At 46.4% G+C, this 25770-nt stretch overlaps 1 protein-coding gene across 9 annotated transcripts in view; it reads left to right on the top strand.

The window, feature by feature from the left end:
* The window catches only part of SLC39A11 (solute carrier family 39 member 11), a 569718-nt gene that overhangs the window by 147898 nt on the left and 396050 nt on the right, over positions 1–25770 (top strand). For all 9 annotated transcript variants that reach the window (XM_054459871.2, XM_063655393.1, XM_054459872.2 and 6 more), the window contains one exon: positions 16289–16447. In XM_054459871.2, coding sequence (XP_054315846.2) covers positions 16289–16447 — 159 coding nt within the window. The remainder of the gene's footprint in view (positions 1–16288; positions 16448–25770) is intronic.

Below are 25770 nucleotides of genomic sequence, written 5' to 3'. Positions count from 1 at the left end.
AGACATGCAATCAACCTAGGTGCCCGTCCGTGGTGGAGTGGATGGAGAAAATGTGGTACATGTGTGCCATGGAATACTATGCAGTCATAAAAAAGAATGAGATAATGTACTTTTTAGCAACATGGATAGAGCTAGAGGCCATTATCCTAAGCGAATTAACACAGAAACAGAAAACCAAATACCGCCTGTTCTCACTTATAAATGGGAGCTAAGCATTGAGCACACATGGACATAAAGACGGGAAAAAGAAACACTGAAGACTCTAAGGAGGGGAGAGAAGGAGGGGGATGTGGTTTGGAAAAGTACCTATTGGGTGCTGTGGTCACTACCTGGGTGCAGTATACCCATGTAACAAAGCTGTACCTGTACCCTCATATCCAAACTAAAAGCTGAAATTAAAAAAAAGAATCTAAATGTAAAGGTTGGCACAGGGTAACTATACATTATATATATATATATATATATATATAATTATTATTTTCTTTTTTTTGAGATGGAGTCTCGCTTTGTTGCCCAGGTTGGAGTGCAGTGGCGCGATCTTGCCTCACTGCAACCTCTGCCTCCTGGGTTCAAGCGATTCTCCTGCCTCAGCCTCCTGAGTAGCTGGGATTACAGGCACATGCCACCACACCCAGCTAATTTTTGTATTTTTAGTAGAGGCGGGGTTTCACCATGTTGGCCAGGCTGGTCTCGAACTCCTGACCTCAAGTGATCCACCTGCCTTGGCCTCCCAAAGTACTGGAATTATAGACGTGAGCTACCCCGCCCAGCCTATTTTTTTTTTTAAGTGCCACACTGGCTGGGCCTGAATCTTGGCTCTGCTGCTTGCTAGTTCTGTGACCTTATTCAATTATTTAACCTCTCCAGCCTCTGTTTCCCCATATGAGAAATAGGACTAACAGTAATACCTAACTCTTAGTGTTAGGAGGATTAAGAAAGTTTCTCTGTATGTAAACGTTATTTTATTTATGAGTGTTACTATTTCTATTATTATTTCCATTTTACATAGGAATAAATAGTAGCTCCAGAGAGGTTAATCTCTTACCCAACATCCCCCAGCTGGTAAATGGTGGAGCTTGGATTTGAATCCAGGTAGTCTGACTGATAGGAGGTGGTTCTTTTTTCTATTAGGCTACATTACCTTTCTTTTTTGTATTTTTTATTTTTGTTTTTTTGAAACTGGGTCACACTCTGTTGCTCAGGCTGGAGTGCAGTGGTGAAATTACAGCTCATTGCAGCCTCAACCTCCTGGGCTCAAGCGATGCCCCAGGAGGGATGCTCACTTCAGCCTCCCAAGTAGCTGGGACTATGGACATGCGCCACCACGCCCGGCTAACTTTTGCCTTTTAGTAGAGATGGGGTTTCGCCCAGGCGCTGGTCTTGAACTCCTGGGCTCAAGGGATCTGCCCACTTCAGCCTTCTGAAGTGCTGGGATTACAGGTGTGAGTCACCGTGCTAGGCCTGTATTACCTGCCTTAGAGAGAGAAAGAGAGACAGAGACAGAGGCAGAGAGAGAAGATGACGATAATTACTGGTGGGGGTAGTATAGCCAGGAAAAACACGTAGTACTGGGGACATGCTTATACTGAAAAAAGTATTTATTCTTTATCTGAAATTATCATGTAACTGTTCATCCTGTATTTTTATTTGCTATATCGGGCAGTCCTAGGAGGGGGCTTTTTCGTAAGACATCCAGTTCTCCTTTGGGATTCTGCCCCATCACTCCTTACCTCCTGCCTTCCATCTCCCAGGAATCATGGCCACCATACCCATGGGAGACTGCTGCATCCCTCTGGTGAGTTAGGACAGAATACACTTTCAGAACCTGTATTTTCATGAGTGATGGAATGAAATGTAATATTATTTAGAACAAAGAGGAGCATCTTTCCTTTCCCTTGACCTTGAAGATCTGCCCCCCAAGCCTGATGGCTCCTTTGAGCCAAGAAAGAGGAACGAATCTATCAGGTGGGTGGTTTGTCATCTCCATCTTGGGGGAGATGAGCGAAGGGGGAGAAGCTCCTCTCTTATAGATCTTTGAGTTTTCCATCAATGGAGCCAGACTGCCGAGTGTTCTCTTCTCCTTCAAATATAGGCAGGGGCTGCTTTCTTAGCAGCTAGATCTGGGACAGATTGGAGCAGTGTGAGTGAGTGGTGATGTTGGGGTTGGGGAGGCTTGAGCAGCTGGTGCAATGTCCATCAACAGACCTGATCTGAGAGAGTGCTGATGGGTTGGTGGCTGAGTGCCACGGGAGGCAGCTTGGGGCAACATGTTCTCACTCTCTTGATGACCAACTGGTGAAAAGGTTTAATAAGGATGCCCCACATCACCCTGTATTTTTGTTGTTGTTGTTGTTGTTGTTGATTTTTAAGTCTGCATGGAGTTAACAATTTTGGCGAGCTAAAGGATTCCGGGAGTGTCTCTCATCTGGCTGGTCTGGATCTGCCTTGAAAGGACCAAAGTAATTAGTATACTTGCCATTTCTATTATTCAGAGTAATGGGTTTGTAGAAGAGGAACAATGAACTCAAAAAAGCCTAAGCGTTATTAGATTGGAGCACAGCAGTCTTACATTAGGTGTAGATGAGATCATTGCCAATGGGAGCTCCAGTCCAGCTGGGCCTCATGTTAGTTGCTTAGTAAATGTTGGCTGAGCTGAGTTGCACTTGGAAAAAAAAGAAAAATAGGAGCTTAGTTTTGGAGCAGGACTGGGCATGGTGGCTTTTTTTTTTTTTTTTTTTTTTTTTTTTTTTAGCTCTGTTTTCATGGCACTGGAGGTAAAATTAGGTGACTGATCAATGAATTTGAAGCCTAAGTATGTCTTGGATGGTTGTCTTTGCTTTATGGAACTTATTACTGTCTAGGACTTCACCTGGGGGACCTATGGTCACTGAGAATGGATGCTGGGAGGTCCCTTTGGGTATGACTTCCATGCTTGTTTAACACTGGTGGTACTTAGAGTTTGAGGATGGGCCTGGGCCTTGTCAGGTACTTAGTGACTGTACCCAAGGCTACCCTAGAGAGACCATTTTAGGATAGACCCCAGAACCTGGATACCCAACATGCTGTCTGTGTAGCAAATGTGGCTTATCAGAATCTGGGGAGCAGGTAGCCTTTTTGAGACTTAAAAACCAGATCTAATATATATACAATATGCCCAGATCTTAAAGTGTCAGCCCAATGAGTTTGGTCAATGGTGTGTATCTGTATAACCACCACCCAAAATGAGAGAACATTTCTTTTCTTTTTTTTTTTTTTTTTCTGAGACAGAGTCTTGCTCTATCACCCAGGCTGGAGTGCGGTGGCGTTATTTCGGCTCACTGCAACCTCCACCTCCCGGGTTCAAGTGATTCTCCTGCCTCAGCCTCCTCCTGAGTAGCTGGGATTACAGTTACCCACCACCATCCCCAGCTAATTTTTGTATTTTTTGTAGAGGCGAGGTTTTACCACATTGGCCAGGCTGGTCTTGAACTCCTGGCCTCAAGTGATCCACCTGCCTCGGCCTCCCAAATTGCTGAAATTACAGGCGTGAGCCACCATGTCCAGCTGAGATAGAGAACATTTCTAACATCCCTGAAAGAGCTCCTAGTCCCTAAGTCAGGCTCCCTCCCAGCCACCAACTAATGACTTCTAACCACAGAGTAGTTTTGCATACCCTTGTGCTTAAATGGAATCGTATAGTATCTATATATTTTTTGTTGTTTGTCTTCTTTCACTCAGTGTAATGATTTTGAGATTCATCCAATGTCGGCATGATAGTAGTTTGTTCCCTTTTATTGCTAAGGATTATTTCATTTCATAAATATACTACAATGTGTTTATTCATTCTCCTGTTGATGGACATTTGGGTTATTTCCAATTTGGGGTTACTGTGAATAAAGCTGCTGTGAACATTCTTGTGTAAGTCTTTGTGTGGACGCATGTTTTCATTTCTCTTGGGGAACAAGGAGAGGAATGACTGGGTCATATGGTAGTTTTTTTTTTTCTTATTTAAGCAAAAGTACTTTTTCCTAGTTTGGAGATTGTGAGCCAAGCTCCTGCCCTCGTTATCACTGGGTAGGCGTAGCTAAGAAGAGTCAAGTCATTCAAGCCCATCTACGTTAATTAATAACTGTAATTGAAGCTGAATGTAATTGATTGTAATTTTGAGCCGTTGGGTTTAATTCTGTAAAATTATGTAAAGCTGGTATATTATGAAGGCTTCTTGATAAAAGCAAATTAGGTATAGATATAGCCCCCATATGGATTTGATTCATACTGAGTCATGATTAATAACTGACTGCCAAATTTAAGGCTGACTCAATGCAAAATTCATGTGGCCGCTCATGGGTTTCTGACTGACTGACTTGATATTGAACAGACATGGGCAGCCTCATTCTGGAGGGTTACCTGCAGATTGCTTCCTTCTTCCAAGTTTCTCTGTCTGCTGTCTGGTCTCCTGCCCTGTGTCACATCTGGATTATGTCCAGAGCCCAACAGCTGGATGTTGGTGTCCCATCTCCCCACTTGAATCAATTCTGCTTGCTGATGCCAAGTTACCCTTCCAAAATGCCTCCGTTACCCTGCCAAAGACAGTGGGTACTTAATACTGACCTGCTCCATGCTGGCTAAGCTGCTGCAGCGTCACGTGTGCGGCTTTAAAACACAGTGTCCATGCCCCTGCCCTGGCGAATCTGTTTCTGTAGGTTGTGGAGGGGAGCTGGCATCTGTAGCTTGAAAACTCCAGGTTGATTTTACAGTACAACCAGAGTTGGAAACAAGCCACCCATTGTGTGAAGTCCAAACCATTCTGCCTGGTTTCATCATTATACCCAAATGTCTGGTTGTAAACTCCTCCCTGCCTTCTTTAGCCTTGTAGACTCCACAACATAAGCTTCTGTGTACTTGCCTCCAGACTCTGCCCACTCTGCGCTTCCCAGCTAGAAAGGTCCCATCCTCTTTTCCTTTCCAAATTGTGTCCAGCCTTCCAGAGCCCCTCCCTGTTCTTTGATGTTCTGCTTTTTTAATTTCGAAACAACATTGGTATCCCCTTTCTTGGCATGACTGCAGACTCCCTTAATTTATCGTGTCATATGTCTTCTGTAGCCTCTCTTATTATAGTCCAGAGCCAGCTTCTGCAGGCAGGGCCCAGATCCACACTAGCTCTTTCTTCCTCTCTTGCAACCCCCAGGAGTCTGGCACAGTGTTGGCCGTGTAACAGTCTCTGCTTAGGGACTTGCTGATTGACTTTTAACTGTTAATTTTATATCTGATTTGGAGACAGAACTTGGAGACAACACTTGGCTTCTGTACTTTGAGTAATTATTATTATTATTATTATTCATTTTGAGATGGAGTTTCACTCTTGTTGCCCAGGCTGGAGTGTAATAGCGTGTTCTTGGCTCACTGCAACCTCTGCCTCCCAGGTTCAAGCAATTCTTACTGCCTCAGCCTCCCAAGTAGCTGGGATTACAGGCGCCCGCCACCATGCTCAGCTAATTTTTGTATTTTTAGTAGAGATGGGGTTTCACCACGTTGGCCATGCTGATCTCGAACTCCTGACCTCAGGCGATCTGCCTGCCTCGGCTTCCCAAAATACTGGGATTACAGGCGTGAGCTACCATGTCCAGCCTCTTTCTGATTATTGCTTTGACTTACATGGATTGCAAGTTTGTGTGTCCTCCTTAAGTACACAGTAACCTCCTTGAGATTAGAGTCCGTGTTCCTTTGGTTCAACAAACATGAAGGAGGACCTGCTCCGTAGCAGGCACTGAGTTGGGTGCTGTTCTTTTGAACTGTATCTTCCTGTTCTACCTCTGTGTACCTTTTTAGAGGTGTGAAGAGTTGACACATTCAGTGCATTGTAAGTGAGCTATGTGTAGTAATTTTCTTTCCCCTATTTATTATGAGAAAAATTTTGTTTTGTGACTTGGGTTTTCTTTCAGTATTTAAACTGTCACTTCTATAATAAAGGAAATGCTCAACTGTACCCATCATGCCGGAATATTCTGATGTATCCCTTAAGGAACTCTTCACATATTCATTTCTATTGCCAGAGCTTAAATTCTTTCAAAATCAACACTTACATAGAAATGGAAAGGTTTGCCTAATGTGGGCTGGGTATTAAGATGATGTTTTTTTTTTTTAATTATTCTATGCTGGTACCGCTGACACCAGAGGGAAATTAATAGCCTTATAAAGTACAGATCCCTGGGGCAGTTTGCATGATATTTTGAGAAAAGGGATCAGATTATGAGCCTTTCTAGGTTTTGAGAACTACAGAAGGGAAATAGCGATTTTGTTCTCAGGGACTATGAAGAAGAGCTTGTAAATATCTGGTGATTTTAAATGTTTTCTCCAGTCCCTTTCAGCCTTCTGCTGTTAAGGCTGTGATTTACGAGCCTTCCACAAATGCACAGTCCAGGTGGGTGTTAAGGTTATCATGCAGAAACATTTCTGAAAATTGAGTTTTTGTACATAGGATTCTTTACTCCCATTGGATTTTCATTGTGAAATCAGGGTGAAGATGTGGGAAGATGCTGGGTGCCCCCATTCCAGGACATAAACTATTACTTTTTCTCCTGTTTTCAGCTTGCAATGTCTGGTGGGACAGTTGCCTGGCTGCCTGGGGTCCAGGAGGAATCTGGGGTTTACTTGCTTCTTACCCAGGCTTCCATCAGGTCTCTTTTAGGCCCATCTGCACTCTCATTGTCAAAGGCTCCATGGCTATTCTGTGGGGTGAAGCACCTTCCTTCTAGTCTCTTCCTCCAGCCCCAGATGGCAGCCTTCTTGAGCATCTGTCAGGGATTACCTGGTCCTCTCTTCAAGCTTCCAAAATGTGGCTGCCATGTCCTCTTCCTTTCCTTCTGAGTTTGGCCTTTGGATCCTTCATATCCCTGTACCTTTACTCCAGTGAAAATTTGGGAGCTTGTGGTCCATTGGCCGTGTTTAACTAGAAGCCCTGCAATGTACATTTTGTGATATTCCAAAGTGTACTAGGAATTTCACATTAGTGTAGGAAAATTAGATTTAGAGGGGAATTATTCTCTGATTTGATATACCGAGTAAGTGGTGTTGTGAATACTGCTTTTTTTTTTTTTTTCTTTGAGACAGAGTCTGACTCTGTTGCCCAGGCCGGAGTACAGTGGTGTGATTTTGTCTTACTGCAATCTCTGCCTCCTGGGTTTAAGTGATTCTTCCACCTCAGCCTTCTGAGCAGCTGGGACTACAGGCATGCATCACCACACCTGGCTAATTTTTGTATATTTAGTAGAGATGGGGTTTCACCATATTGACCAGGCTGGTGTCAAACTCTTGACCTCAAGTGATCTGCCCACCTCAGCCTCCCAAAGTGCTGGGATTTCAGGCATGAGCCACTGTGCCCAGGCATGTTATAATCATTAACTGTTAATAAGCTCTTTATTTTGAAAGTATTTTAGATTTTCAGAAATGTTGCAAAAATAGTACAGGGAGTTTCTGAATAGTGCCCTTCATCTGGTTTCCCCCAATGTGAACGTCTTACATAAATAATCATGACACATTTGTCAAGCTAAGAATTAACATTTGTTTGTTACTCTTCCCTAAACTCCAGACTTTATTTGGATGTCACCAGTTTCCCCACCAATGTCCTTCTTCTGTTCTCAGATACCAGTCAGGATACATACTGCTTTTACACTGTTCCTATTTTAAAGTATAATTTACAGTAGAGGAAGGCATACCTTTTATTCAGAGACCTAGACCAAAAGTATAACATCTGTACGTTTTGTTTTGAAATCCCCAACTTTAGCTATGCTGCTGGGAGGGGATTATAGTGTGACTTACAAAATAGCTTGTTTCTCTACCTACTTCTAAGGAAGTCATACGATATTAAAGGGTTTAAGTTTGTGAGGTTTGATTTATCTTTGTGAAGCAAGTATTTAACAGGATTATTAGCCCTGTTCATTAGTGGCCAAAAATTTTCTAGTGCTGGGTTTTCTTGGCGTAGTTTCTATCACAATATTGGGGGATGCTATGGGATCGATTGCATTCAGTTATTGCTGATGCTGATTCATCTTGGACTTCGGCTTTGGGATTCCTTCCCTGCTAATGGGGGAGGCAGTAACTTAAACCTGGTCTTTACTCTGTAGCTCGCAGAATTTCTTACAAGATTCTGAGTCGTCAAGTAGGGATAGAAGGTGGCGCAGTCAACTTGGAACAGACCAGCTTGCTCTGGGGCTTTGGGAAAGCCACTGACTCTCTTTGGTGTCAGCTTTTTCTTCTGTTAAGTGAGGTTTCTAGATTAAGTGGTCTCCTAAAGTCCCCTTTGACTCTAAGTGAGTCTGTGATTCTATCAGTAGACTCTTCAATAGATTATCTGTGAAGCTTCGAAAATTCTACGTTGACACCTTTCCACACCCATGAAAATCTCAATTATTTTAAACAATTACTCACCCCATGTTTGTGAAAGGACTGAAGGCATTTGAGTATGAGTCTATATAATACTTAATTTGGAAGCTAAAAATTACTGTAAAAATTAGGCATTAGACCAAAAAATGCGTGTTGAATCACTTCCTGATCATGCGTTCTGATTTCTCCACCCCCGTTGCTTCCCTTCATTAGTAAGGATGACAGAGAATGCATTTAGGCAACAAATGTTGAATAGTCGCCCTGTCCAGGACTACTCTGATGGGGGTGCCAGGTACAGAGATTGCACAGCCTTCTCCTGGGCATGTGCAACGTTCTGGAGGACATGGACACGAGTGGTGAATCTAGTGTGATGGAAAAGAGCCCCCTTAGAAGTGGGGTATAGGGCAAGATGGTTGGAGGAAGAGAGGATGTCTGCAGAAGGCACACGGAGAGAGGGATGAATCCAAAACAGCACTGACCCGTTGCATGTTTCCTGCTGGCAACCGGGTTGGGGTGGTATTTGCATTGACTCTCAGGATTCTTAGGACAACCCTGTGAAATGTACCATTTTCAGGTGACAAAACTGAGCTTCAGAGAGCTTAGGTTACTTGACTGGGGCTACCTAACCAGTAAGTGGCTGAGCCAAGATTCAAACTCAGACTTGATTCTGAGTCCTGCATTTTCCCATGATAAATATGGACTTGGGCAAAGAGTTGAGGGTGTTCGGAAGACAGGGCACGGGAGATGGGTCTTGGTGTTTTGGTGCTGTCACAGATGGAGCTGCTCAGGCCAAGGTGAGGGAGCAGAAGAGTTCAGCAACGACCAGGGGCAGCAGTACAAATAGGGTCCCTAACAGTTGGGCAGGACAGTCTCAACCTCAACTCCTGTCCTTCCTTCCCTTCCTCCCTCCCCCTCCCCCTCCCTCCCTCCCTCCTTCTTTTCTTGTCTTTCTTTTCTTTTCTTTTTTTGTCTCTCTCTCTCTTTCTTTTTTTTTTTCAGAGTCTTGCTCTGTTGCCGAGGCTAGAGTGCAGTGGCTCGATCCCGGCTCACTGCAACCTCCGCCTCCCGGGTTCAAGTGATTCTCCTGCCTCAGCCTCCTGAATAGCTGGGATTACAGGCACCCACCACCATGCCTGGCTATTTTTTAATTTAATTTAATTTTTTTTATTTTTAGTAGAGACAGGATTTCACCATGTTGGTCAGGCTGGTCTTGAACTCCTGACCTCAGGTGATCCACCTGCCTAGGCTTCCCAAAGTGCTAGTATTACAGGCGTGAGCCACCGCACCCGGCCTATACTCAGCTTCTTCAATATCACCTTGCCTGGGAATCACTTTGTTCAACATTAAGACTTCTGAGCCCTGTGGTAGACCTACCAAACCAGCCAAAGACTGAAGTTAGACTTTCAACCCATTCTCTTTTGTTTTTTTATTTCCTCCTTAGCCCTTTTGCAGAGTTTTTTGTTTGTTTGTTTGTTTTTGAGACAGTTTCTCATTCTGTCACCCAGGCTGTAGTGCCATGATGTGATCTCAGCTCACTGCAACCTCCGCCTCCCAGGTTGAAGTGATTCTCATGTCTCAGCCTCCCGAGTAGCTGGGATTATGGGCATGGGCCACCATGCCCAGCTAATTTTTGTGTTTTTTAGTAGAGACGGGGTTTCGCCATGTTGGCCAGGCTGGTCTTGAATTCCTAACCTCAGGTGATCCGCCTGCCTTGGCCTCCCAAAGTGCTTGGATTACAGGCGTAAGGCACCGCGCCCTGCCAGGAGTTTTCTTTTGCTATTGAAATACTCATCCTTGAGCTTCGTTCATTATTTAGCGAAAGAAATTGGGCTGCTTTGGTCTTAGCAACATTTAACTTGGAAGATGGGCCCCACCCAAACCTTCCCCCGGCTTCATTCGATTGGTTGGGCTTTTCATTTTCATTTCAGGAATAAAGAGGCAAAAAAGACTTTGTGGGTACAGCGAGGCCCCTGCCATGTGTGTTGAAGCTGATTATGGATTCCTTTTATAGACAAAGGTGAGGAAAAGGAAGGTGCCAACCATCAGCTTCTTATAGTTATACCTCGTGTCATCAGGGATGGCCCTGTTAGCCCACTTGTTTGCCTTTACAGGCAGGGTCAGAGCTGCAGAAGGACTTTTGCTCTCTACCATCTGGGGCTATGAAGGGACTGGCTGGCAAGAGTATTCCCTGAAGTCTTGGGCCTGGTGCTCAGCACCTTCTCCTCTGTGGCCTGCCCGTTCCAAGCCCGCTTCTTAGGGGTAATTGAGAGGTAATCAGATACCCTGCTTTCTATTTCTGCACCAGCTAGTTCATATGTCACTACACCCAGATTTAAAAATGCCTAACATATAAAGGAGCATTGCTGATGTTGAGAGTTTCACCTCCCCACCTGTGTTGGGGGATTATTTAAAAAGTGATGCTTATCATAGGATCCAACAATTCCACTCCTTGGCACTTATTTACTGAAATGAATGGAAAACTTCCAGTCCACACCAATACCTGCACACGGGTGTTTATAGCCACTTTATTCATAATTGACAAAACTCAGAAGCAACCAAAAAGTCCTTATTATCCAGTGCTAAAAGGAAATGCTTTATCAAGTCATGAGAAGACATGGAGGAATCTTAAATGCGTGTTACCAAGTGAAAGAAGCCAATCTGAAAAGGTTCTGTGCTGTGTGATTTCAACTGTAGGACATTCTGGAAAAGGCAAAACTATAGAGACAGCGAAAACGGATTTCCAGGGATTAGCGGGGAAGGAGGGATGAATAGGTGGAGCACAGGGACTTTTTAGGGCAGTGAAAGTATATGATACAGTAATGATGGATACATGATATTATATATGTGTCAAAATCCATGGAATGTATAGCATCAAGAGTGGACCCTAATGGAAACTATGGACTGGCTGGGCGTGGTGGCTCACGCCTGTAATCCTAGCACCTTGAAAGGCCGAGGCAGGTGGGTCTCCTAAGGTCAGGAGTTCCAGACCAGCCTGACCAGTGTGGTGAAATCTCGTCTCTACTAAAAGTACAAAAATGAGCTGGGTGGCATGGCGGGCACCTGTAATCCCAGCTGCTTGGGAGGCTGAGGCAAGAGAATTACTTGAACACGGGAGGCAGAGGTTGCAGTGAGCTGAGATTACACCACTGCACTCCAGCCTGGGTGACAGAGTGAGACCCTGTCTCAAAACAAACAAACAAAACAAAAAAAACAAAAAACAAAACAAAAAAATGATGGCCCTTTGGTGTTAATGCCATATCAGTGTGGGTTCATCAGTTGTATCAAGTGTACCACTGTGGTGTGATGTTGATAGTGGGGAAAGTTTTGGGTATGTGGGGACAGGTAGGCATATGTCAGAATTCTTGGTACTTTCCGCTCAATTTTGCTATCAATCTAAAAGTGCTCTAAAAAATAAAGTTTAAGAAAAGTAACATATGCCCGTATTAATTTTCTATTGCTAATGTAACAAACTACCACAAATGCAGTGGCTTAAAACAGTGCAAACTTATTATCTTACAGTACTGGAGGTCTGAAGTCTATAGTGATTTTAACCGGGACAAAGTCAAGGTGGCAGCAAGGCTGTGTTCCTCCTGGAGGATTTGGAGGAGAAGCGCTTCCCTGCCTTCTCAGCATCTTGGGGCCACTTCCCTTCCCTAGCAGATGGCCTTTTCTTCATCCTCAAGCCAGCAGCATGGCATCTTCCAATCTCTTTCTGACTATAGCTTCTGCTTTTGTTATCATATTTTCTCTCTGATTCTGACCCTTCTTTTTTTTTTTTTTGAGATGAAGTGTCACTCTGTCACCCGGGCTGGAGTGCAGTGGTGCAATCTTGGCTCGCTGTAACCTCTGCCTCCTGGGTTCAAGCGATTCTCCTGTCTCAGCCTCCTGAGTAGCTGGGATTACAGGTGCCTGCCACGATGCCCGGCTAATTTTTGTATTTTTAGTATAGACAGGATTTCACCATGCTGGTCAGGCTGGTCTCAAACTCCTGACCTCATGACTCTGACCCTTCTCACTCCTTCGTAAGGATCCTGTGGTTACATTGGCCCCACTCAAATAAGCCAGGATCATCTCCCCATCTCCAGGTCCTTAATTTAATCCCATGTGCAGAGTCCTTTTTACTTGTAAGGTGAAATATTCACAGGTTTTAGGCATTAGGATACAGTTGTCTTTTCTACCACACTCGCCCTTTAAATAACTTTTTGGCCCGGTGCGGTGGCTCACACCTGTAATCCCAGCACTTTGGGAGGCTGAGGTGGGCAATCACTTGAGGCCAGGAGTTCAAGGCCAGCCTAGCCAACATGGTGAAACCCTGTCTCTACTAAAAATACAAAAATTAGCTGGGCGTGGTGGCTCATGTCTGTAATCCCAGCTCCTTAGGAAGCTGAGGCACAAGAATCTCTTGTACCTGGGAGGCGGAGATAGAGGTTGCAGGTCACGCCGCTGTACTCCAGCCTGGGTGACAGAGCGAGACTCTGTCTTGAAACAAAAACAAAAAAAACAAAAAGAATTTTGCTTTGGGTGCTTTTCTCATTTTAGACAGGCAACCCTATTCAATTTCCCGATTGTTCTTTGGTGGTTTTCCAGTTTGTGTGTGAGGCAGGGAGGCTGACAAGGAAAAGAAATGAAGGAAATCCAGCTGGATCCTAAATTTGACTGGAAAGATAAAGGGCAGTGATTCTCAAGAAGGGGGCTTACCTGAATCAGCTGGGATGCGTTTGCATTGCAAGCATCCCAAATTCCAACACATCCTCCCTTGAGAGACACTTCTCTTCTGCTCCTGCTCCTTGAATAGCTTGTGGATTATGTGCTTCTCATGTGTAAGGGCAGAAAAAAGATTGGTACTCAGTGATGCAGAGGGATGGAAGGAAACGTGGACAGAAGAGTTTGGACCTGGGGTTGAAAAGGAGATGAGAGGAGAGGTTGGTGAGGTCTCTCAAGTGATGCTGACAGCGATGTTATGTTTTTTCATCACAGTGTGGAGGGTGGGGAGGATTTAGGGGATGAGATGAGTGGGCTTACCTGGGCCATGTGGTTTTAGAGTTGTTGAAGTTGGGACTGTATGGGAGAACCAGAGAAGCTGCTGCACAGGTCAGGTTTAAAAAGAAGAATTGGGCCGGTAGCAGTGGCTCATGCCTGTAATCCCAGTACTTTGGGAGGCCAAGGTAGGCAGATCACTTGAGGTCAGAAGTTCGAGACCAGCCTGGCCAACATGGCAAAACGCTGTCTCTACTAAAAATACAAAATTAGCCAGGTGTGGTGGCACACGCCTGTAATCCCAGCTACTTGGGAGGCTAAGGCAGGAGAATTGCTTGAACCTGGGAGGCAGAGGTTGCAGTGAACCGAGATTGCACCACTGCACTCCAGCCTGGGCGACAGAGACTCCGTTTCAAAAAATACAAAGAAGAACGGGCACCTTTCCATCTCTGTGTCTCGTTGCAGGTCCTCTTCGATGGGGAGTTTACCATGCAGGGCAGCTACTGAGGGCTGTTGAATTCTAAAGCTAGTAAGACAAAGTCTGGAAAAGGGGTGGATTAGGCTGTAGCAGGGAAGGGGAGCCCTCACATATCCTTTGATGGTCTTTATTGACAGCCCGGCTCATGGAGTTGAACTGATCAGCCTCAGCTCCCATCCTGTTTAGCAGAGGCATTTTCATTCTTAGAGTTTTGGAGGCTTTTGCAGGTTTCCATGGGTGGCACTAAGACTTTTGCTGGGAGAATTTGGCCCAGAGCAAGTGACTGTGTGTGATTGACAGCTGGAAGAAGGGAATTTATGGATTTATGCATGGATTTGTTCTTTATTGTTGCTGTTGTAATACCTGGTTCTGTCACTCTGAGTGTTATTTTGAAGATGGGTGATGCAGATGATTTTTTAAGGCAAGGCATAATTAAGTAATTTTTAGAAACCCATTCAACATTTTCTGTGCCGGCGATGACTACTGTATATTTAGGATGGGTGGTGGGTGTACTCTAGCCAAAAGATGTCATAGCATCTTTAAGAGTAAACAGCCATGGATGAGTGTTTAATTTGGTCAGTGCTGGAGAGCTTCTTATTTTTAAGAGACAGAGTCGCGCTATGTTGCCCAGGCTGGCCTTGAACTCCTGGGCTCAAGGCTCCCCAGTAGCTAGGACTACAGTCATGCACCACTGTGCCAGCTCATCTCCAGTGACTGCAGTCATGCACCACTGTGCCAGCTCATCTGCTGGATAGCCTTTTGTTGAATTGGCTTTGCTGAGATTTGAGACCAGCCTAATTTTTTTTTCTTCTCCTTCATGTTTCTCCTGTCATTGAGTTGGTTATGGTCCTGCTTGGTCATTTCCCTGGATCTGCTACTTACTGCCTATGGCAGGGGTCCCCAACCCCCGGGCCATGGACCGGTGCTGATCCATGGCCTGTTAGGAACCAGGCCACACAGCAGGTGAGCAGCGGACAAATGAGTGAGGATTACCGCGGGAGCTCCGCCTCCTGTCAGACCAGTGGCGACATTAGATTCTCATAGGAACGTGAACCCTATTGTGAACTGTACATGCCACGGATCTAGGTTGTGAGCTCCTTATGAGACTCTAATGCCCGATGACCTGAGGTGGAACAGTTTCATCCCAAAAACACTGCCTGGTCCGTGGAAAATGGTCTTCCACGAAACTGGCCCCTGGTGCCCAAAGGATTGGGGACCGCTGGCCTTATAGGACCGTGAGCAAATTACCTTATTATTTCAAGATCCAATTTCTTTATCTACAAATCGCAACAGAAAACATCATCTGCCTCCGGGGTGGTTGTGATGAAAAGATAAGATATCAAATGTAAATCTTGGCCCTTGGAAATACCAAGTGATCAATAAATATTAGTTCCCTTCGTCCTTTTTAGAGATAATTGATGAGACCAATGTGACATTGACTTACTGGTTATCTTCAGATATTTCAGAGGCTGTCACATATCACACAGGAAGGACACAGTTTTTGGTGTTCTAGGGAGCAAAACCACAGCTAAAAGGTAAAAGTGGAAAGGAGACAGATTTCAGCTCAACATAAGAAAGAACTTTGTAATAATTAGACCTGTGTTACCATACAGTGGAACTCGTGAAATAGTGAGCAATTTGTCTTGGAAGAATTTAATTAAAAGAGGATTTTTTGGGCTGGGCATGGTGGCTCACACCTTTAATCCCAGCACTTTGGGAGGCCGAGGTGGGTGGGTCACCTGAGATCAAGAGTTCGAGACCAGCCTGGCCAATGTGGCAAAACCCCCATCTCTAAGAAATACAGGAAAATTAGCTGGGTATGGTGGCACACACCTATAATCCCAGCTACTCAGGAGGCTGAGGCAGGAAAATCACTTGAACCCGGGAGGCGGAGGTTGCAGTGAGCCAAGATTATGCCACTGCATTCCAGCCTGGGCGACAGAGAAAGTCTCCGTCTCAGAAAAAAAAAAAAAAAAAAAAAAGAATAGGAATTTTCAACAGCATTCTCATTGACATTTGGGGCCAGATAATTCTTTGTTGTCAGGGGTGTGCTGTGCATTGTAGGATGTTTACCAGCATGCTTGGCCTCAATCATTAGATGCCAGTAGCAACCTCCCCCTACCCTCCTCCCAGTGTGACAGCTAAAAATGTCTCTAGTCATTGCCAAATGTCCTGTGGAGGGCAAAACCATTGCTGGTTGAGAACCCCTGAATTATAGGCTAGATGATGGCGAACTGGACTGCATCCTCCCAAGGTCAGCTCTATCCTACCTAAAATTGAGTTCTTGCAATAGTAAGCTCCAGGAATTCTGGGGATGACTTTTTCGTTTATGATAGTACCTCCCAACCTGGGACGAAAGACTGAACTCATATGAAATTGTAGGGGTCAGTCTGGGCCACAGAGAGCAACTGAGGTCCTGCCTGGAAGGCCTTCTGCAGTTGCTTTAACGTTTATCTCTGGTGGTTTTTGTAGGTCATGTTGGCAGCTTCCTATTGGTCTCTTCTGGCCCCAGCAGTTGAGATGGCCACGTCCTCTGGGGGCTTCGGTGCCTTTGCCTTCTTCCCCGTGGCTGTTGGCTTCACCCTTGGAGCGGCTTTTGTCTACTTGGCTGACCTCCTGATGCCTCACTTGGTGAGTACCACTCTACTTTTAGCTGTTGTATCAGGATACGACCAGCTCTGTGCAATGAATTTATTTCTGATCAAACCTGACATACCTGTTAATGTCTCTGTTAAGTAGCCAGTGGTATTTAAACAGAGAGCAAGGCATTAGAGGAATTGATTGGTGATTTCTTTCTTAAAATAATGTCTTGGTAATTACCCCCTTATTTACATTTTACTAAGTTCGGATTTTGAATGTCACATTTCGTTAAAAATATAGAGTACAGCTGATGTGCTGAGTGGCACCGTATATATATGAGAGGACCTAGAACTGGGTGCTGGGTGGGACCTAGAACCGTCACTAGGGTGCTGGCTCTTATTGAGAGTATGACATCATCAGGGAGATGATACCCCCGTCCCACCCCCCCAACCTGTAGCATTAGGCCTTCGACCATGGATCACATTATGAGGGCTGACAGCAGGGTGAGGCGGGGCTCTGTGCAGCAGGGGTCTGGGCTGGAGCTCACACCTGCTGTTTACTGATTGTATATCCCTGAGCTCTAGTTTTCCATCCTTTAATTTGAGGATAACTCCCCCGAGGGACTGTACAGTAAAATTTTAAAAATGTAAAAATGCACTGGAATTGGGGATAAGCCAGAGATTTCAGGCTTTTTTACTGACATAGGGCTGGAGAGCTGGATTTGGGAATGAGCAGGTATGTGCTTACAGAGAAGCACCGTGCAAACCGCAGCCTGGCGTGTGGCTGTGATCACTGAGCCGAGAGAGCTGGGGCCAGCTCATGCGCTGGGAACCGCAAGCCATTGGCTAAAGCCCTGTCATCTGCATGCACCACTGTCAGTAGAGGAAAGGGGTCCAAGATCATAACAGCATGTGACAGCCTTACCAGAGACTGGGCCCGACAAGTTCTAGAGATGGCAGAAGCACCCCTGAACTGGTGCCTGAGTTCCCTGCTCCCCTAGAAAGGGAAGTGGTGCAGGGAGAACTCTATGGAGAGAAATGGGTCAAAGTCCATTTCTCCTGCTGGATTACAGTGAGACAGGATTAAGTCAGACTCACCGGAGTCAGCGGTCATGTACCCCAGGAGGTAGGTATGTTGAAGTCCTCTTCCCTGCCTTCCTGCTTTCTTTTTTCCTTCAGTTCCCAACTGGAGAAAGAGAAGGAACAATGGGTGATTCTGTAACTATAATGATTCCCAGGAACTATGCCTCTGGACCCTGGGCTAATGAAAAATGGATTCCTTGAGTTATAGAAGAACTGTCCTTTGGATCAGACAGCTGAATGTGATGTTGGATGGCTATGATACTGTCTTCAAGCAGAGGTCCCCAACCCCCAGACCGAGTACCGGTACTGGTCTATGGCTTGTTAGGAGCTGGGCCACACAGCAGGAGGTGAGCAGCCAGCTGCCAAGTGAGCTTTATCTTCTGAGCTCCGCCTCCTGTCAGATCAGCGGTGGCATTAGATTCTCAATGGAGCGCAAACCCTGCTGCGAGCTGCGCATGTGAGGGATCCAGGCTGTGTGCTCCTTAAGAGAATCTAACTAATGTCTGATGATCTGAGGTGGAACAGTTTCATCCCAAACCCCCTACTCCGACCCCCGTCCGTGGAAAAATGGTCCCACAAAACAAGTCCTTGGTGCCAAAAAGATTGGAGACTAGTGTCTTAAAGACCATGTGTCATTTTTCATCGTTAAAAGATTGAGTGACATGGCTGGGCGCAGTGGCTCACGCCTGTAATCCCAGCTCTTTGGGAGTCTGAGGCGGGCAGATCACTTGAGGCCCGGAGTTCGAGACCAACCTGGGCAACATGGTAAAACTCCATCTCGACTAAAAATACAAAAAATAGCCAGGCATGGTGGCAGGTGCCTGTAATCCCAGTTACTCGGGAGGCTGAGGAATGAGAATCGCTTGAACCTGGGAGGTGGAGATTGTAGTGAGCCGAGATGGTGCCACTGCACTCTGGCCTGGGTGACAGACCAAGACCCTGTCTCCAAAAAAAAAAAAAAAAAAAAAAAGATTGAGTGACCGTGTCTGTCTCTGTCCCCTGGACATTTGGCTTCCTTGCTGCCGACTCTGTCTGTGAGATAGTGGCGTCCAGCGGCCCTCAATGCAGGCTGCCATATTCTGATCTCAAGGCCACCCTGGTTTTGTGTGAACTTGTTGTTGGAGTGTATTCTGCTTGCCCTGGCAGGTGACCAGTGGCTTTAACCCCTGAGCAGCAGGCAGAGATCTGGCTCAGCGGCTCTGCACGGCCCCTGCTGGATCCCATTCTGCTCTCCTCTCCTGCACCCACTGGGCTTCCGAGACGGTCTCTTGGAAAGGACTCTGCAATCCTTGTGGGTCTTACTATGTTACTGGGGAGTAGGGGTGGTGGGGTGGTATCAGATGTATTTGGTCAGCTGTCTGAATGTAGGGATTTTCCCTGGGCAGGGTAAACAGTCATTGGCTAATTTGTACTATGCAGCAGTAATTTTTTCTTTTTTTTTTTTGAGACAGAGTCTCACTCTGTCACCCAGGCTGGAGTGCAATGGTGTGATCTTGGCTCACTGCAACCTCCACCCCCTGGGTTCAAGTGATTCTCCTGCCTCAGCCTCCTGAGTAGCTGGGATTATAGGCGCCTGCTGCCATGCCTGGCTAATTTTTGTATTTTTAGTTGAGATGAGGTTTCACCCTGTTGGCCAGGCTGGTCTTGAACTCCTGACCTCCAGTGATCCTCCCACCTTAGCCTCCCAAAGTGCTGGGATTATAGGCATGAGCCATCATGCCTGGCTGCAGCAGTATTTTTTTTTTAAGCCTTTTGGTTCATATTTGTTCTAATACATGCTTTGAATATGGAGGAGATCCCAGAGGGAAGCCCTGGATAGAATCAGTAATGGTTTGGGAGCAGCTGGTGAATGTCTGGGGAGGGGTTGCAAGAACTCAGAAAGGGACATCATCACCACAAATGCCCAGAACCTAACTACTTGGCAGAAAGATCAGCCTGACAGTAAACATCTGTTCTAGGAGATTTAAAAAGAAATGAATTCTTGCTGTCGATGTGAGAGGGGGAATTTGTCTTAGAAGGTCTCATACGTGGATGAGAATTACTTATGATTGCTACAGTCAGTGAATACCAATGTTGTTGAAAGAGTTGTGCTTGGAAACAGTCTGTTGACCTTCACTCTGAGGCTGGCCAAAGGTTTCCTTTGGTTTCACTATTAATTTGCTCACCAGACCTGAAAAGGGCAGCAGCTTGGATCTATCGAAGATGCTCTGTGGAGTCGGAGTTAATGGGTTTTGATCTTGAGTCCTTGCGGTTGGCCAACATCCACTGAGCACCCACAGCGTTTATAGTCTAACGGGGGAGGAATGGGGCTAGAATTTGTGTTCAGGATGTTTGCTCTTCTTGGGATCTATGAACCAGTGGCTTTTGAGGCTGTGGGAAGTTTTGTGGGTAAATTCAGCCCCAGATCATTTCAGTTCCTGATTCATTCCCCTGATGATGGAGCCCCACCATTCAGCAGATGGCCCCAGGAGCAGAATGAAGGCAGAGCAAAAGGCTTTGGCTGCGGTTCCGACCAAGGGGCTCTCACCCTTTGGGACAGGCCCCAGGATGTAGGGGGCCTGTCTGCAGAAAACCTCAGGGTCTCCTTTCTATCCCCTGGGGACATGTCTGCTTGGAGTTTGTTGGGGTGAAAGGAAGTGAGTCAGTGTCTGTGTTATTTTACCTGGAGAAATAAGGAGATGCAGAAGTCTGGAAGGGGCAGTGATATGGCTCAAAGGATTCTGCAGCAGTGCCCTGATTTGACCCTTGCCCGTGACCATTCAGGCACAGGCCCCAGTGCCTGGGAGCGTCAGAGCCACTGACCCTGGTTATGTGTTCGGGATGTGAAGGGCATCATCACACCCTTGGGTTGGTGGGAAGGGAATGGTTAACACATGACTGTGTTCTTTAACTCTATTTCTGTTCCTTCAGCCTTTCAGATTTATTTTTCCCTCTGTTGGAGGCAAAGCAAAATATTGCTCATGGAAAGGGCATTACTCAGAAGAGCCTGTCAGGATGAAGCCATTGTGGCTTTGTTAACTTCAGATGCATCAAGTTCCTCTCCAAACTGGGTGTTTATTTTCAATTATTTATCTGGGAATAAAGTAGACAAGCTCTGTGGTAACTGTTAATGGGAAATGAACTGACAGGGATTTACAGAGACTTTGCCAAATGGCGTCTTAATGAAAGGGGAGAAAAAAAGGGGATGGACAAGGAAGGTGCAGCCTGCTGGGCCTGGGAGGAGGCTGGTGAGGGGTCGGATGATGGGAAATGCTTTCGGGGCCAGCTGGAGCCCATGCTCCCCTTAGGATGGTTCTAGGCAGAAACAGACAGGACATTGAACAGCTGTTTGGAGACATTGACATGTTTCTGATTTTGCAGTTGTGCTTCTATGTGAAGTTAAGGGATAGCAGTATGTGGGAAACTGTCATCTTTGGTTTATTATTGTTATTATTTGAGACAGGGTCTTGCTCTGTTGCCCAGGCTGGAGTGCAGTGGCATGATTGCGGCTTACTGTAGCCTTGACCTCCCGGGATCAAGTGATCCTCCCACCTCAGCCTCCTGAATAGCTGGAACCACAGGCGTGTGCTACCATGCCCGGCTAATTTTTAATTTTTTTTGGTAGAGACAGGGGTCTCCCTATGTTGCCCAGGCTAGTCTTGAACTCCTGAGCTCAAGCAATCCTCCTACTTTGGCCTCCCCCTCTAAGTGTTGGGATTATAGGTGTGAGCTACTACACCTGGCCCGCCTTCAGTTTAAAACAGCGATTTTTCTCCTGGTGGGTTGATGGGTAGGGTGGGGAGGAGGGTAGTGTGTGTGTCCCCAAGGTCAATTCTTTATTTTTAGTCATGTTAGTGTCACATCAGTACAACACAAAAATCTCATTATAAAACAGTTTTATAAAAATTTTATGTGAAAACCCTTCTCCTACTTTAATCTTTTCCCCCAGACCAACCAGTCAAACATTGTTACCAGTTTAGCAGGTATCATTCTAGTGTTTCCCTTCCTTTTCTTTCTTTTCTTTTCTTTCTTTTTTTTTTTTTTTTGAGATGTAGTTTTGCTCTTGTTGCCCAGGCTGGAGTACAATGGTGCGATCCCGGCTCACTGCAGCCTCTGCCTCCCGGGTTCAAGCAATTCTCCTTCCTTAGCCTCCCAAGTATCTGGGATTACAGGCATATGCCACCATGCCTGGCTAATTTTGTATTTTTAGTAGAGATGGGGTTTCACCATGGCTGGTCTCGAACTCCTGACCTCAAGTAATCTACTCGCCTCAGCTTCCCACAGTGCTGGTGTTACAAGTGGGAGCCACCACAGCTGGCTTTTCCCTTTCTCTTCTCTTCTCTTCTCTTCTCTTCTCTTCTCTTCTCTTCTCTTCTCTTCTCTTCTCTTCTCTTCTCTTCTCTTCTCTTCTCCTCTCCCCTCCCCTCCCCTCCCCTCCCCTCCCCTCCCCTCCCCTCCCATCCCCCTCCCCCTCCCCCTCCGCCTCCCCCTCCCTCTCCTCTTCTCTCTTCTCTCTTCTCTCTTCTCTTCTCTCCTCTCTCTCTCCTCTCTTCTCTATTCTCTCTTTTCTCCTCTCCTCTTCTCTTCTCTATTCTCTTTTCTCCTCTCCTCTTCTCTTCTCTTCTCTTTTCTCTTCTCTTCTCTTCTCTCTTCTCTCTTCTCTCTTCCCTCTCCCCTCCCCTCCCCTCCCCTCCCCTCCCCTCCCCTCCCCTCCCCTCCCCTCCCCTCCCTCCTCCCCTCCCCCCTCCTCCCCTCCCCTCCCCTCCCCTCCCCTCCCCTCCCCTCCCCCCTCCCCTCCCCCCTCCCCTCCCCCCTCCCCTCCCCCCTCCCCTCCCCATCCCCCCTCCCCCTCCCCCTCCCCCTCCCCTCCCCCCTCCCCTCCTCCCCCTCCCTTCCCCTCCCCCCTCCCCTCCTCCCCTCCTCTCCCCCCTCCCCCTCCCCTCCCCCCTCCCTCTCCCCTCCCCCCTCCCTCTCCCCTCCCCCCTCCCTCTCCCCTCCCCCCTCCCTCTCCCCTCCCCCCTCCCTCTCCCCTCCCCTCCCCTCTCCCCCTCCCCTCCCCCTCCCCTCCCCCCCCTCCCCTCTCCTCTCCTCTCCTCTCCTCTCCTCTCCTCTCCCTCTTCCAAGGTGGATCTCCCTCTGTGGCCCAGGCTGGAGTGCAGTTGCTCAATCTTGGCTCATTGTGACCTCTGCCTCCCGGGTTCAAGTTGTTCTCCTGCCTCAGCCTCTTGAGTAGCTGGGATTACAGGCACCTGCCACCGCACTTGGCTAATTTTTGTGTTTTTAGTGGAGAGGGAGTTTCAGCATGTTGGCCAGGCTGGTCTCAAAACTCCTGACCTCAGGCAGGCAGGTGTCTGCCTCAGCCTCCCAAAATGCTGGAAATACAGGCGTGAGCCACCACGCCCAGCCCCTTTTCCTTTTTTAAAGAAAACTAATGATACTGTGTTTTTTAATTATTGAAATATAAACACTTTTCCAATTTGCTTGTATTGTTTGAGTATACTTTAAATCTACTTTATAGCAGTAGGAACCCCGACTCCATTTCGATGTTCTTTTCTTGTATATGTGCAAGCATACATTTTTACACAGTTGGAATCAGTCTGTGCATTCTCTTTGTGTTATTTTTAAATTTGACATGATTTTTATTGATGATATTTTAATACCTGTGTAGCATTCTGTCATCCAGTTCATTTGCTCAGCCATCTCTCCGTGGTTGAATAGACTGCTCTGTGCTTTTACATATGTTTGCATGTACATCTGGAAATGGAATTTTGTTTCATGTTTTCTGAAAAACAAATGGCAACATACTGTCTATGTTGTTGCTGCTTGCTTTTCACAGCTTGGTTTGCATCTTGGCAGACTTTTTCCTGGGAGATGTGTGCTCCTCTCCCCCTCCTCTGCCTCTCTTGGTATTCAGTATCTTGAGGAGGCTGCCCAAGTAGGTAATAGATGCCTGTGACCCTGAGGCTGTCTCCTCCACGTGGACTTGGCCAACAGTCCTCCCCAGACGGGCTCCAGGAGGGTAGGGGGAGCTGGCAGGCAGGGATCACCCTCTTCTCAGCTCCTGCCTTCATTTATCTGAGTCCTCAACCATGTTCAGTTTATTTTAGTTCTCATTGTGATGGCAAAGAAGATGCCTCTAGTGAAGCTTAAATGAACAGTGTGCATGTGTACTTTGAATATGTACCCAGTTTTAGCCAGGCGCGGTAGCTCATCCCTGTAATCTCAGCATTTTGGGAGGCCGAGGTGGGTGGATCAGTTGAGGTCAGGAGTTCAAGACCAGCCTGGCCAACATGGTGAAACCCTGTCTCTACCAAAAATACAAAAAAAAAAAAAAAAAAAAAAATTAGCTGGGCATGGTGTTGCGTGTCTGTAATCCCAGGTACTCGAGAGGCTAAGGCAGGAGAATCCCTTGAACCTAAGAGGCGGAGGCTTCAGTGAGCCGAGATCACGCTGCTGTACTCCAGCTTGGGCGGCATAGCAAGACTTTGTCTCAAAAAAAAAAAACGTACACAACTTTTACTGGTATCAATATTTGGCTGGCTGGAGCTGCTATTGAGAGACCAAATATGACAACTGTCTTAGAAGTGACAGATGTTCCAAGAGGCAGTTTTCCTCCCAGAGGCGTGTTTGCATGTATTTATTTCTCCTCGTAGATTTCTTTCATCTTTAGCATTCCGATTCTAGTTCACGAAAGAATATCTTAGGGAATTAAAAAGGAGAAATGAAAAGAATATCTCACAGAAAACAGAAAGGACAAACTTCAGCAGCAGCCACCTGAGAGTCTCTACAATAAGCCTGATATTGTCAAGTAAGCCCGACTTGTTTCGAGGGGACACTGAACAGTAGCCCTTTGCCCCATTTTTAGGATTGTGCTTTGTTATACTTTGTTGAGGCTCCAGATGGGCAATTCTACTTCAAGCTATATGCTGCATCCTGGGGTTGAGCTATTGTTGAAATTTCTGCCTGGCTGTAGAGAGCCTCTGTGGCAATAGCAGATCCTTCCAGTGTGGGGACACCATTGTGCCATCTGAGGAGGCTGGCATGTTGGGTGGATTGGGCAGCCCCAGACCAAAGAAGGTGGCAGTTCTGCAATCGGGCCTTTTGCTTCACTGTCTATACATCTGTATTATTTCGCTGGGGCTGCCATAGCAAAATACTACATACAGGATTGGCTTAAACAATAGAAATTTATTTTCTCACAGCTCTGGAGGCTGGAATCCAAGGCTAAGGTGCCAGCAGGGTTGGTTTCTTTTGAGGCCTCTCCACTTGGCTTGCAGATGGCTACCTTTCTTGCGTGTCCTCACACAGTCTTGCCTTTGTGCTCACATCCCTGGTGTTTCTTTATGTGCCCAGCTTTCCTCTTTCCATGAAGACACCAGCCACATTGGACCAAGGCCCACACAAACAGCACCATTTTGGGACCGGGTGTGGTGGCTCATGCCTGTAATCCCAGCACTTTGGGAGGCCAAGGTGGGCGGATCACGCAGTCAGGAGATCGAGACCAGCCTGGTTAACACAGTGAAACCCCATCTCTACTAAAAATACAAAAAATTAGCTGGGCGTGGTGGCACGCACCTGTAGTCCCAGCTACTTGGGAGGCTGAGGCAGGAGAATCGCTTGAACCCAGGAGGCAGAGGTTGCAGTGAGCCGAGATCGCACCACTGCACTCCAGCCTGGGCAACAGAGTGAGACACTGCCTCAAAAAAATAAAACAAAACAAACAAACAAACAACAACAAAACCAGCACCATTTTGATTGGACATCTTTTCAACTCTTGGGCTCAAGCAGTCCTCCTACCTTGGACTCCCACAGTGTTGGGATTACAGGCATTAACCATGGCACCTGGCCCATCTTCAGTTTAAAGCATTGATTTTCTACTGGCCCTATCTCTAAATACAGTCACTTTCTAAAGTATAGGTGGTTAGAGCTTTGATACATGGATTTGGGGGGGCACAATTCAGCCCAGGGCAACATCTTTTTATTTTATTTTATTTATTTATTTTTTTTATGCAGTGAGATTGAAAGATGGTAGAGTGGCAGGAGCTCAGCTGTTAGTTGGGCACTGGGCGTTCTGAACCAGAGGCCGCTTCCCTGACACTGGAACAGTGGGCTGGCTGGCTATGCCCTGAGGGGCATGGCAGGCTGAGGAATACAAATACACAGTACTAATGAATACTTCAGTTTCTAGGGGAGGAAACCCGTGAGCTTGTGGTAATGGAAGCAATGCCTGATAATTCTGGGCCTGGGGAGGGTTGAGAAAGCTTATTGTTCAGAAGGGTTCACTGGCAAAGGAAAACTGAGTTTTTTTTTTTT

This window comes from Pongo pygmaeus, chromosome 19 (genome assembly GCF_028885625.2).
Source record: "Pongo pygmaeus isolate AG05252 chromosome 19, NHGRI_mPonPyg2-v2.0_pri, whole genome shotgun sequence".
Classification (NCBI taxonomy): domain Eukaryota; kingdom Metazoa; phylum Chordata; class Mammalia; order Primates; family Hominidae; genus Pongo; species Pongo pygmaeus.
This window is presented reverse-complemented; position numbering and strand designations above follow the sequence as displayed.